This window comes from Cololabis saira, chromosome 21, assembly GCF_033807715.1.
Source record: "Cololabis saira isolate AMF1-May2022 chromosome 21, fColSai1.1, whole genome shotgun sequence".
Classification (NCBI taxonomy): Eukaryota; Metazoa; Chordata; class Actinopteri; order Beloniformes; family Belonidae; genus Cololabis; species Cololabis saira.
Genome location: NC_084607.1, coordinates 36,802,587 through 36,816,671, shown reverse-complemented (window position 1 = coordinate 36,816,671; position 14,085 = coordinate 36,802,587). Strand labels below are relative to the sequence as shown.

The 14,085-nt window shown below is 46.5% G+C and overlaps 1 protein-coding gene across 2 annotated transcripts in view; it reads left to right on the top strand.

Annotated features, from left to right (window-relative positions):
- The window catches only part of tanc2a (tetratricopeptide repeat, ankyrin repeat and coiled-coil containing 2a), a 78,207-nt gene that overhangs the window by 56,127 nt on the left and 7,995 nt on the right, over nt 1-14,085 (top strand). For both annotated transcript variants that reach the window (XM_061711054.1, XM_061711053.1), the window contains 7 exons: nt 439-630; nt 708-801; nt 3,237-3,370; nt 3,616-3,739; nt 7,602-7,777; nt 9,129-9,261; nt 13,233-13,324. In XM_061711054.1, the coding sequence (XP_061567038.1) occupies nt 439-630; nt 708-801; nt 3,237-3,370; nt 3,616-3,739; nt 7,602-7,777; nt 9,129-9,261; nt 13,233-13,324 (945 nt within the window). The remainder of the gene's footprint in view (nt 1-438; nt 631-707; nt 802-3,236; nt 3,371-3,615; nt 3,740-7,601; nt 7,778-9,128; nt 9,262-13,232; nt 13,325-14,085) is intronic.

Below are 14,085 nucleotides of genomic sequence, written 5' to 3'. Positions count from 1 at the left end.
GAATTAAAGAGGAATTGCCATTGATGAGGCATTGTGACACCGTGGCTGACGTGAAACTCCAGCTTCCTACCAACTGCAGGGCCGACACCTTGGAACTAAGTTCAACAAAGACTTGAACCACGGGAATGCCATATGACGACGTTCCTGACTGACTGATATGTTAATACCAACTCATTTGGCCACAGATCACATCCGACTGTAAATTGTTTTTGTCTCTCACTTGGCTTGTTTATTCCTGCCTTTTGTGCTTTGAACTTACTGTATAAAAGTCATGATTTCAAACCATTCGTGGTCAGAACACCAACCCAGACACGCTCTGCGTAGGTCTGCTCACCGCCGGCTTACTGAATAAAACTCACTACACCACAGCGACTTCTGAACTGGATTTGATAATATTCTTCAACACCATGTAAACGCACTGAGTGTCTGTAATCCCAGGTGGGTCACGTGGACGGATCCGGGCGGTCCGTGCTGGTGCTGGCAGCCCAGTGGGGTCACCTGGAGGTGCTGCGCTTCCTGCTGAAGTGCTCGGACTGGAGCTGCACTTCCTGCTGCAGCCAGAGGGGGGAGAGCAGGAGCCAGGCTGTTCAGCAGGCTCTGATCGCAGCCGCCAGCATGGGCCACGCCGAGGTGAGCCCACGCTCGCGCCGCGCGCACGCGCACATCCACATGGCGTAGGTGCCATTCACACGTGTGTGCTGTTGTAGATGGTGTCGTACCTGCTGGACCTGCCAGAGGAAGACGAGGAGGAGGAGCAGAGACCTGAGATCAACATCCCTGACAGTCTGTGGGGGGAGACAGGTACAGTCTGTGGGGGGAGACAGGTATAGCAACACCTGCACTGCTGCCGTACCTCTGCACCACGCATGTGGCTTCACACGGCCAGGAACCATGTCATCAATTTTATCCAGTACACGTTAGGGCTGCAACTAACGACTATTTTAATAGTCGACTAGTCACCGACTATTGAAACGATTAGTCGACTAATCGGATAATTAGTAATTTTTTTTTAAATTTAGTATGAGGTTGCATTAATTATGTGGAAAATGATAATAAACACAATAATGATGGGCACTAGAGCGCTGCTAAAGCGGGACTGTTTTCTTCATCCTGCTCCCGCTGAATTTCTGACCATTAACACCCGCAACGTGTGTTCCACTCCCGCCCCTCCCGCAAAACTCTGAGAATTCATGCCCGCACAGCGCACAATAATAGAGATGCATTGATTTAGTGTCTTCTCCCGTCCCGCAAGAGAAAAGTCTATCTTATTCTAAAAATCTATCTTATTTAATGTTAACATGATCATTGTGGAGCTTGATGAATAATTGACAGTTCATAGGCACCTGACTGAAAGTTAGACGCAAATCCATCAATTGTCATCAGTGCACAAGCCTTTTTTCGCCTTTCGCGCTGCATCAATTATGATTGAGGTTATAGCAACGAGAGTAGCTGTGAGTGGCTCAAATAATACCAATAAATAACATAAAATAAACAAAATTTAGAATGAAACAAATGAATTTAACAAATGAATCGCTTGGCCATTACATTGCTGTGGAGGGAGAGAAGCTGCTGACCGACTGCGGTCCCGTCCGTCTCTCTTCCAAGATGCGTCACAGACACTAAACGCCGTTTCTCCAAATATCTGACTTAATTTAATACTTTGTCAGGCATAACGTTAAAGCTTTCTTTTAAAGCCAAAATACGCTTAATATCTTACCAAGGCGAGTCCGTTTCGTTAAGCGCTCCAATGTGCTTTCTCTTCAAACGCATTGCCGACGTGCTCCGGTGAAAAGCAACGTCGGCTTTGCAAACCTTGCAAGTCATCTTTTTATTCACCGTATCGAGGCTAAAATGCTCCCAAACTTTTGAAGTTTTATTCGGTTTTATTACCCGCAGCTGCACTGAGACGCAGTCGTGCATGCGCGACTCGGCACAGATTGTATTGAAGTGAGACGCCTCACTCCATTGGAAAAACACGTCTGGCGACAATTGTCGACAATGGAATTCATTGTCGACAATTATGATTATCGATTTTTGTCGACAACGTCGACGAATTGTTGCAGCCCTAGTACACGTGTTTAAATATGAATGATCCGCACACGTGTGAAGCTGAACCAGAATCTCCAATCAAATCAAATCAATCTTTATTTGTATAGCGCTTTTCATGTATATAAAAATGAAACACAATTCAATTCAATTCAATTTTATTCGTATAGCGTCTAATACAACAAAAGTTGTCTCCAGACGCTTTCCAGAGACCAGAACATAAAGGATAATAATAATAATAATAACAATAATAACCGAGCAATTATTACATAAACAATGGCAGGTAAAAACTCCCATAGTGGGGGAAAAGCCTTAAGCCAAACAGTGGCAAGAAAAACTCCCCTTTAGGAGAGAAGAAACCTTGAGCAGGACCAGGCTCATCAGGGGGGACCCTCCTGCCGAGGGCCAGACTGGGTGAGTCGGGGACGTCAGCAGCACACAGCAGGCAGGTGGAAGCAGCAACGGGATGACCAGCGGGGGGTGGGCGACCGCAGGCAGGTGGAAGCAGCAGCGGGATGACCAGAGAGAGGGGGGGCCGCAGGCAGGTGGAAGCAGCAACGGGATGACCGGGGGTGGGGACCGCAGGCAGGTGGAAGCAGCAACGGGATGACCGGGGGTGGGGACCGCAGGCATGTGGAAGCAGCAACAGGATGACCGGGGGTGGGGACCGCAGGCAGGTGGAAGCAGCAGCGGGATGACCAGAGGGGTGGGGACCGCAGGCAGGTGGAAGCAGCAGCGGGATGACCAGAGGGGTGGGGACCGCAGGCAGGTGGAAGCAGCAGCGGGATGACCGGGGGTGGGGACCGCAGGCAGGTGGAAGCAGCAGCGGGATGACCAGGGGTGAGGACCGCAGGCAGGTGGAAGCAGCAGCGGGATGACCGGGGGTGGGGACTGCAGGCCAGCACGCAGCTCCCGAAGCTCCGGCCCAATCAGCAAGTCCCAGGTTAGGTGCAGGGTCGGGGAAAGGTTGAGAAGGGGCAGGGCCAGGGAGAGGAGTCTTGACGGACAAATCTCTCCCCCACCTGCCCGGGCCGTTATCCTGCCCCCCTCACTCTGACTCAAAGTGTTTTACATAAAACGTTAAAAAAAACATAAAACTTAAAACGTGTGTGTGTGTGCGTGTGTGCGTGCGTGCGTGTGTGTGTGTGTGTGTGTGCGCGTGTGCGTGCGTGCGTGTGTGTGTGTGGCAGCTCTGACGGCCGCTGCTGGCCGGGGCCGTCTGTCTGTCTGCAGGCTGCTGTTGGATCAGGGAGCTGCTCCGGAGCAGAGCAACGGTCACGCCATCGCTCCGCTCTTCTGTGCCGTGAAACAAGGACACTGGCAGGTACGACACCAGACCCCTCAGTCCTCTGAACACCCCCAACCCTCCATGATAAATGTGTTATGTGTATCATCCTTTTGCATCATATTCGACACAGAACATTTTTGTCAGCTTAAATATGTTTAACTTGATCTTTTAGGAGGTTTTTGGAGAAGGTTTTCTTCATGTTGCTGCTGTTGAGGCCTCAGAGCTTCCTGCTGTTCAGGACGAGCGGGTCCACGGTGTGATCCTGCTGTTGTCTCCGTCAGGTGGTGGAGCTGCTGCTGAACCACGGGGTGGACGTGAACAGAGCGGACCCGCAGGGCCGGGCGGCTCTGATGACGGCAGCCTCCGAGGGACATGTGACCACGGCCCAGCTGCTGCTGGATCACGGTAACCAGACGCCTCACCGGGCGGGCCGGGACCAGAACCAGGCCTGACCTCAGGCCTGTCTGGGTTTAGTTAGTGACATCAGTATTAGGTCACTGGCCACGGTTACATGATGGTTTTTCATTCGGAATTAATTATTCCAAATTAAATAATTCAGAATTTAACTATTTTCCTTCCAGTTTACATGGAAATAGTAATTCTGAATTGAGGTTTACATGGAAAACACGTTTGATGGTCTTTCTCCAATTCCTCTCCAGGTCTGGGGGTTGGGAAGGTTCTGATTGGATAGGGGGGGGACAGGAAGTTAAACTACCGGAAGAAAAACGAGCTCAGCTGCTACATCTTTGAAAAGATCACCATTTTGATGTTTCCTGTTTCCATCCGTTCTTTTAATGATTTCTATTTCTTAAATAAATGGTCTCTGCTCTTGACCAGCGTTTACTGCTGCTGCATCTTGAAACTTTGTTAGTAAAACCAGCCCAGTGGAATATAAGGTCATGGAGACAGACGGATGAGGGAACAAGCAGAAAGAAAGACCGGGATTAATTTAAAGAGGAATGAGTTTATACATGATCTGGAATTATTCTATTTGGATTTAAAATCGGAATAAACCAGCCACTTACTTCAGAATTAAGTTTAATTTAGAATGGCCATTTTCATTCGGAATTAGGTGTTTACATGGTCATTTTTACTCATTTTAAATCGGATTTAATTTTAATTCTGAATTAAACTTCCCATGTAAACACACTGACTGTGACATTTCATGACTGATTGATCTGAGTTACTTGAACACCAGCATCATGTCACTTCAAAGAGGCTCATTATTTTTCTCTTCAAAGATTATTTACCATGTTTTTGTCGTTTAGTTGAGTTAAGTTTTTTACGGCAGCGGTCTAAAGCCTGAATTATGCTTCTGCGTTAAATCAACGCAGAGCCTACGCTGTAGGGTAGGCGGCTACGTGGGAATCTCTCCGTAGCTACGCCGTAGCCTGACCTGCACCTCCCAAAACATGGAACTACGACCCAACACAGGCCGAGAGGGCTGTGATTGGTTTGCTTGGTAGCAACACAGTTCCAGTTCGTGAAGCAGTAGTGAACTTTCAGCGCTCTTTTCTTCGTGTGTGTGTGATTTTTTTTTGGGGGGTTGTTTTGGTCTTTTGCACAATAGTCGTCCTTATCTCTTTGATTCACTCAGTACGTTTACATGCAGCAGTTCAAGCGGGTTTCTGATCGTGTAAGACATTGTTCGGACTTTTAAACTGCATGTAAACACCTCAACCCGATCTAGTTCGGACCTATATCGGACATTTAATAATCGGATAGCAACACCTAGATAATTCGTTCATAGTCAGAATTTTAACGCCATGTATACGGAGACATTGGATATTGCAGTCTGCGCATGCTGGAGAATTTCCTCTGGGGGGGATTCACCCGGAAGTGAAAGGAGACGCGTCGTTCTTCTATCATCACTGCAGCCAAAAGATCCGCTGTTCTTTTCATAAACATAACTTAGAGCTACATAATGCACGAAATGTACGTTGCTGTAGCGGTCTTCTGCATGTTTATCTGATACGATCAGAAATCCGATTTCTTTGCTGCATGTAAATGTACTGACTGCGACCGGAAAAAGCCGGAAGCTAAAAGCTGGGAGGGAATATGTCAAAAATCATAAAGATTGTGCACTTGGTGACAAGTTTTTGATATTTGGCAGGGTGTTAGTTATGGACATATGGTTTTCAAAAACCACCGCAAACAAATGGTGACGCCCCCTAGTGGCCGGTTTGCAGAAAATTCAAAATTGCATATTGTATATTGTCACTTTCTCTACTTTTTTGGTGTTAGGAATTCTGGGAATTCAATTCTGAGATCAATTTCCTATTTCAAGGTCATGTTGAAGGTCAAATTTAATTTTCAAGGTCATTTATTGCCCAAAAAACTCCATAAAGCAGCACAACGTAACTTTCAGCTTTTCTGAGTTTGGCGGCATCTTTTGGACAAAAGCGGTAGTGCTTTACCAGAAAGAACACTACATTTCCCATGAGCACCAGTGCGTACTGCCGGAAAACTCCTGTCCCGTCGCTGCATTTGTTTTGATGAGAGAAGACGGGACGCTTTTCTGTTTCACCAAGTGAACAGACGGAACGCAAAAAAAAGATGTTAAACTGCTGGAAAGGAACTGGAATTTACCGGGATACCTTAAACAAGGAAGCAAGGGAGCGGTATATGGAGAAAATAATGATTATTAACGGTCTGGATCCATATGAAATCCCTACTGAAGAGCCATGTGTTTCAATAAATTTGTATAATAGTACAACATACAGTACATGTTTTGTATCCCTCTTACTTCTCTTTTCTTTTTTTTTTGACTGCTATATTATGGTGAAGAGGCTCAGAGGCATGAGCAATATTTTTGTTTTCCTCGTGAGATTATTTTTTTCCTCTGCAGCTACAAATAAGAGTTAATATTTTTTCCTCAACAAACTAGTTTTATCTGAAGATTGGGGTTAATTGCACCGCAGAGAGCTGGCCAGCAACTGCGTTTAGCTGGCGAAGTAGGGAATAAAACCCGTGTTTTGATCCGACCCGGTCTGTGTGAGCGTTTGTGGTTTAAGGCTGATTTATGGTTCTGCGTTAAATCGACGCAGAGCCTACGGCGTAGGGTACGCGGCGACACGCACCGTACGTTGCGCGTCGCCACGTACCCTACGCCGTAGGTCTGCGTCGATTTAACGCAGAACCATAATTCAGGCGTTACAGCCGCGATCCAAAGCGAGCCGACGACTCTTTCACTCTTTTACTTTTTTATATCAGATACTTGGCCTGCGTGGTTCTGCCTCCGAGCAGGAAACCGGTGAAAAGTTAAACCATTAGGATCTTTTCCCCACGTCTGTTGTGTGGAGCTGCTGCAGCCACAACACAGCAACGGGTTACCAGCTTCTGCTGAGCTCTGCGCTCCAAGCCCCGCCCATTTTCATCTTGACTGCGAATCGGGAAGGAGGGGGAAGTGACGTATGCCGTAAAGCAGTCAAAGTCGTAAAGATTTGTAGTTTTTTAGTGTGGAAGGGTTCCTACCATGCTCCTCAAAGTTACATAGTGCCAGTGAAGGCGATACAGACCCCTCAGATCATGACAGAGGTGTCATTAAACCTGTTGGAAGATGATGTACCATCACAATGACTCTGGAAATATGATATTAAGGTGGAAAAGTTACGTAGTGTCGCTTTAAGTCACAGAGAAAGATTATATAGGGCTTTAGACCCATATTTTCACCCCCAAGGAACGCAGTTTTCTGTTTATTGGACAGGTCACTATCACTGTAGTGTCAATAATCTGATTGGGTGAGAACATTGACCTTCATTCAGGCTTAAGATGAACAGAACCTCAGAACTAAGTCACAGTGAAAGAATAGGATTTTATTAAAATAACACACAAAAAACATCAACTGTGCATATTGCCGCCTCTCGCCCCTCGCTGATTGATTCATTTAAAATTTTCTGCAAACCGGCCACTAGGGGGCTGTCCCAATTTGTTTGCGGTGGTTTTTGAAAACCTTATGTCCATACCTAACACCATGCCAAATATCAAAAACTTGTCACCAAGTGCACAATCTTTATGATTTTTGACATATTCCCTCCCAGCTGTAGTGCTCCGGGGGAGTACTGCACCGTGGCGAAATGGAGTGACCTAGAAGTCCGAAGGGTTCAAGACGGCGTCACGGCAACGGCGTAGGGTCTGCGTTGGTTTAAAGCAGAACCTTAATTCATCCTTAAGACGAGAGTGTTAAAGTTCCCATTTCAGACGTGCAGACCTGTGACCTCAGCGTGCTGGACCCTGCTGTCCTCTGCCATGTGTCTCTTGTTTCTAGGAGCCCTGCTCAACCAGACCGACAGGGAGGGCCTAACAGCGCTGAGCTGGGCGTGTCTGAAGGGGCAGCTGGAGTTGGTCAAACAGCTGGTGGAGAGAGGCGCAGCTACGACCCACGCCGACCGCAGCGGCCGGACGCCCCTGGACCTGGCCGCCTTCTGCGGTGACCCAGAAGTGGTTCGTAAAACACACGAGGTGGTCCTACCTATCCGTTCTCTCAGCTCAACTGTCCTCGCCGTTCACGGAGAGGTTGAGCAGCGAGCTGGCTGGACGGAGCTGTCGTGTAATTAGCATGTCTAATCAATGCTTCCATGTGTAGCCATGGTGGGAATTCCTTAAAGTAGCTAAAATTTCACTTTTTCCATGTGACCGTACACCCATATGAAACAACCCAGACATCCTGAAAAATGATAAAAAGATGGTAAACTTTGCTCAATGGAGAGACCAAGGTATACGGTATCTGCAGTATGTAATCATAGGTGAACATTTTGTACCTTTCCATACACTTATTGTTCAATATGGAATTAGCAGTAACACATTTTTAGAATACCAACAACTTAAGTCCATAATAAATAAAAAACATAAACTTAACCAATTGGACCTACAACTTCCCGCTAAGATAATAGAGTTATTTAACCCAAACACCCCAAAGTTGCTATCGAAACTCTACAGGTTAGTGTCCAAATTAGATAACTCAGTCTCTCTTCCGATTTCAAAATGGGAGGCGGATCTCTCTCTTAACACCGACCAGATTTCTTGGTCACAAATATGTTTAAATACTTTTACTATGACTAAGAACCCAAACTTACAACTTATACAGTACAAAGCTCTTCATAGAATACACTATACTGGACAAAGGATGTTCCAGATGGGCTTTGTCACCTCTAATATCTGCTCACAGTGCACATAGAACACCCCTGGTAATTATATGCATGCTCTATGGTTTTGTACACCGATACGGACATTCTGGGCGGAGATTTGTGAGGATTTATCCACATGGATCAACCACAGAATCCCAGTGTGCCCCACGATATGTACTTAGGTCACTTGGGAGACATTCACATGGAACCTAACCGGATACACTTGGTTCTCACTGCCTCTCACGGCCTCCTGGTCTTGCGTTTCTCCATGTTTATAAGAACTTCCTGGACTCAAAAACCAAGATTCCTTGTGAACAGAACATGCGCAGAAAACAAATTCCTGTTCCTTTTGATGGGGATATTCCGTTAGGCTATACATGACCAAATATTCAGGTTAGAAAAGGAGTAACCCAGGGGTCATATTCGGGTTTTTAAAAACCGGAATATGAGCAAATTCCAGTTATTCAAAGGGGTTATTGGTGTTTACATGGCCGTACGCAACCGGGTTATTGCTAATATTCCGGTTAGAAAAGGGTTATTGACTGCATGGAAACGTAGTCATTCTTATAAAGCCATAGTTGAGGCTGCAGCCAGCTCCTTTAAGAAGATACCCTTTAAAAGTAAAAGAGCTGATTATGGAGACCAGATTGAGGTTTGTGTTGTTTCAGGTGCAGTACCTGGTGGACCACGGCGCGTCCGTGGAGCATGTGGACTGTAGCGGGATGCGTCCGCTGGACCGAGCAGTCGGCTGTAGGAACACGTCAGCCGTCATCGCCCTCCTCAGAAAAGGAGCCAAAATAGGTAAGAACCACGTTTCTCTGGTCCGTGCCGCTGTGACATGACGTCAAGAGGAGCGGGCTTTATGCGGAAGCCCGCTAGGGTCTACGATTTTACATATTGTACATTTTTATCAAAATCATTTATAATCAAATCAAATCAAACTTTATTTATATAGCACTTTTCATACAAATAATGAAACACAAAGTGCTTAACAAAAAAAACAAGAAAAACAAATAAACATAAAACTTATTAATGCGCCCCCCCCTCCCCGCAGACAAAAGCACACTACTATTCACCTAAATTACACACACAGACACACACGCATAAGGTTGTTATGGCCCAATAGTGTTACCTGTGAAATCTGATTAGTAAAAAGGACAAAAAGAAAATATTTCTTCTATCTGCTGTAATCCTGCAAAGAAGTCAACCAATAGTTGCCATTCGGCCCGAACGGCGCCTATTGGTCAATCAGCTTGAATGTCACTGATTGGACAGTCCTCACCTACTCCCCACCTCCCAAAGTACGGCATCATGAAGGACATTTGAGCTTAGCTTAGCAGCTGTGGACATTTGAATGAGTAACATGGTATCTTACCTGTGATACCATTGTTGTATCTTAGTGTTTTCTTGTTTTTCTCACGCAGACACGAACAAACAACACACACAGTTCTGCTTTTTTTTTTTTTTTTCCAATGGACTTTTATAGTGATTTCAATCCGGCGCCGCTTGTTTTTGGTCCTGCTGGCTCCCGTACCAGAGGGGGAGCTTCATGTGAGGCAGAGCACAGGGGGGAGGGAGTTTGTGTGGGGAGTAGGTGTCTTTTTTTTTTTTAAACTCAAGATCGTAGACCCTAGCTTTAAGGCTGAATTATGGTTCTGCGTTAAATCAACGCCGTAGGGTACATAGCTACGCGGGAGTCTCTCCGTAGCCTACGCCGTAGCCTGACCTGCACCTCCCAAAAAATGTAACTAAATTGTTGTAATTCAGCCACATTGGAGGGTTTTTAAGCATGAATCGCCTTTTCTTTTCTCCGGAAAAGAACACAACCCCCTAGCGCTCTGGGGCGGTATTGCACCACGGCAAAATGGAGTGGCGGAGAAGTCCGAAGGGTTCACGACGGCGTCAAACAATCAGGCACACCGTAGCATAGATAAAGCATAGACAAACTTAATTCACAACATTCGAAGTTAAACAGAATCAGGACCGAATTGGGGCCCCAAACGATATGTTATTTGAAGGCACCCCCCCCCCACCCCACACCTCTCCCCATCCCAAATGTATCTGTAGCAGGGCGAGTGCTACGGGGGCCCGACCGACAGGACAGAGAGGACACGGGGTTTCAGTGCAGAACTCCTTTATTTCCCAAACATCCAGGACACACGTGCTTCGGCTTCAGCAGCCTCTCCAACAGCAGCCTAGAGCTCCTGTGCAGCCACGCCTTATAAAGGCAGGCAGGGTGGAGAGGTTGATGGGACACACCTGTGACCCATCACCTGAGTGGCTGCTGCTCCTCCACCCTGCCACACACCCCCATCGCCAACCTCAGGCCGGGGTCCATCCGGCCGAGCCAACCCCCCCCCCCCCTCCCCCCTCGGAGCGGGAGAGGAAGCCCGGAACCGCTGTCTGCGCCTCCGGGCCTTCCCGGTTCGGCCGGCTGCCGAGGCCGGTCGGGAGGTCGTTCTCGGCGTCGGGCCGACCAGCGGGACCGGTCGGGTGGTCGCCCTCGGCGTCGGACCGCCGCGACGACCGCTCTCGGGACTGGACCCAGGGTGGCCTCGGGCCAGACGGCATCCGCGGCCGTGGCCGGGGTGCGTCCAGGACCACCCCCTCCCTCGCTGGTCCATCTCCGCGACGAACCTCAGGCGTGGCGCCGGGGTGGGTCGCGCTGCGGGTCCCTCCGTCGCTGGGGCCGCCTCAGGAGCCGTCGCCTGGTGGCCTGCAGCCTCTGCCTCACGGCCTGTCGGCTGCAGCGCCACCAGCGCTGCCGCGGCGAACCTCAGGCGTGGCGCCGGGGTGGGTCGCTCCGCGGGTCCCGCCGCCTCGGGAGCCGTCGCCTGGTGGCCCGCAGCCTCTGCCTCCCGGCCTGTCGGCTGCGGCGCCACCAGCTCCTCCCGCGCTGCTGCGGCGAACCTCAGGCGTGGCGCCAGGGTGGGTCGTTCAGCGAGTCCCGCAGCCTCTGCCTCCAGGCCTGCCGGCTGAGGCGCCACCAGCGCTTCCAGCGCCGCGAGCTGCCGCTCCCCCTGGCCATGGAGCAGGGCTGCTAGGTCCGCCAGGGCATGGGCCAGTGCTTCCAGGGCCTGCTCCGTGCCTCCCTCCTCCATCTTGTCGGACGCCCCACGTTGGGCGCCAGTGTAGTAGGGCGAGTGCTGCCGACCGACAGGAAAGAGAGGACACGGAGTTTGAGTGCACAACCACTTTTTATTCCACCCAACACACAGGACACACGTGCTTCAGCTCCTTCACAGCCCCCTTGCTGCTGTGCAGCCACGCCTTATAAAGGCAGGCAGGGTGGAGAGGTTGATGGGACACACCTGTGACCCATCACCTGAGTTGCTGCTGCTCCTCCACCCTGCCACAGTATCATTGGTACAAAATGACCATTTAACACGCCATTTAACTTGACAACCTTAATCAATAATAACAAATGTCAGGTATGTTTAGATAAAGTAGTTTGACTGTATGAGTAAAAAAAAAACAATTTAAAAATCAGCCTGAAATAAATAAATATTGAATAAAAAACGTAAAGCTGAAATAAAAAAAATCCGAGTCACAAATAGCGATCAATTACTCCTCAAAAAAAAAAAAAAAGCCTCAAAGCAGGTCTAGCACGTCTGAAATCAGAACTAAACACGCATGTGTGCCTTTAACAGACACATGTTAATCTCCTTAAAAGTAGTTAAACTTCTTAACAACATAAATTGATACAAAATAGTGCTGTCAGGCGATTAAAAAAATGTATCTAATTAATTACAGGATTTATAATTAATTAATCTAATTAATCGCATTCTAATCTCATATCTGCTAAAGGTCCCAAAATAAAGAATTAGATTTCCAGGACATTGCAAAATTGCAGTGAGTAATCAATTGAATACACTAAGAAGAGAAGATTTGAAATCCACATTTTTATTGGTGAAGTTTGTTTCATAAATGAAATTCAAAAGAAAAAGCTCAAGCACATCAGCAAACCAATTAGGCCAGGTGCATTATTCAAAAATGCAATGCAAATACAGTTAAATAAATAAAATTCAGAAATAAAATAAGGCTGAGTCTCAAATAGACACTTAAGCAGACTCTCAATTCAAAATTAAAACTAAAGCTGACTCAATACAGCAGTTCAAGTACCAGTAGCTGTAACGTTTACAGTGGAACTTGTCCGGACATGTTTAGTGTTTAAATGATAATTCAGGCTGGAGCAGCTCCGCTGATAGGAACATTCTTTTTTACAAAATGTACAAATCACTGCGTTCTTGTTGATAGTCCCGTCTTCTTTCTTTTTATACATAAACTTGCCGTTCAAAGGCACTAGCAAATATTTGCTCGCCTCGGTGGGCCAAATTTAAAATACTCGCGCATTTTGCCACTCATAATTAATTGCGTTAATTTTCATAACGCGTTAAAGGTATAGTCTGAAATTGTATTCAAAAACATTTATTGTTATACTGGGTGAAATGGTCCCTCCATCCTGAGAGTAGTCAGTGAATAATGTGTTCAGAAAAAGGAAAGAAAAACATCCGACCTCTCTGACAGCTTTAATCCTGTAAAAACACTACCGAGGCCGTGTGGTTGTAGTTGTGAGCAACAGCTATCATTCAAAGTATTTGTTTTTTACAGAATGAAGGACCAAGCTTTGTCATTACAAACCAAAATATGGTGCTACTAATTTTGCATTTCCTTAAAATGTCATTGAAATAAGTTTTGGTTTAAAAGATGAAACTGGAATAACAATCAAGCAAATAGAGGTGTTTCCATCAAGTGCACGTGTTTGTGTTCAGGACCAGCCACCTGGGCCATGGCAACGTCTAAACCAGATATCTTGATGGTTCTGCTCAGTAAGATGATCCAGGAAGGAGACAGTCTGTACAAGGTAAGGAGGCGCGGGTAAGGCTGCCGGGATCACATGTGCTCATGTCTGACGCCCAAGCACTACTGGAGTTGAGGGGGGATGAGGGGGGATGGCATCCCCCCTGAAATAAAAACGGTCCAAATCATCCCCCCTGTAAAACTGCCATCCCCCCTTTCCATCCCTTATGTCATTTCATCAATGAATGTGGTTTTACTGCTATTTCAACATTTAGAGTCATCACCAGAAAAATAACACCAGAAAAATAACTTATTTGACAATTTTCACCGGTTTCAAGTAAATTTTCACTTGAAATAAGTAGAAAAATCTGCCAGTGGTACAAGATTTATCTTCTTATTACAAGCAAAAAAATCTTGTTCCACTGGCAGATTTTCCTACTTATTTCAAGTGAAAATCTACTTGAAACAGGTGAAAATTGTTGTTTTTTCCAGTGATGAGTCTTGTTTTAAGTGTAATGAGATTTTTTTACTAAAATGAGACATTTTAACTAGAAATAAGACAAATATTCTTGTTAAGATTGTGAGTTTTTGCAGTGATCCATGTTACTTATCCTGTGAAGGACAGAGTCATATTGATAAGTTCAGAAAAGTGTTTTTTATTGTTGTGTTTTGATGTATTTGATGTAAGCCCAGTGGATATTTAAAGCTTACAGAAGGCTGCATTTAACTGCTGCTATGTCATTCCTGCAGTATTTCTGCATGTGTTTTGGTCACTGCTATTATTTGTAATATATTATATTATTTGTAATCAGCACAAATTATCTG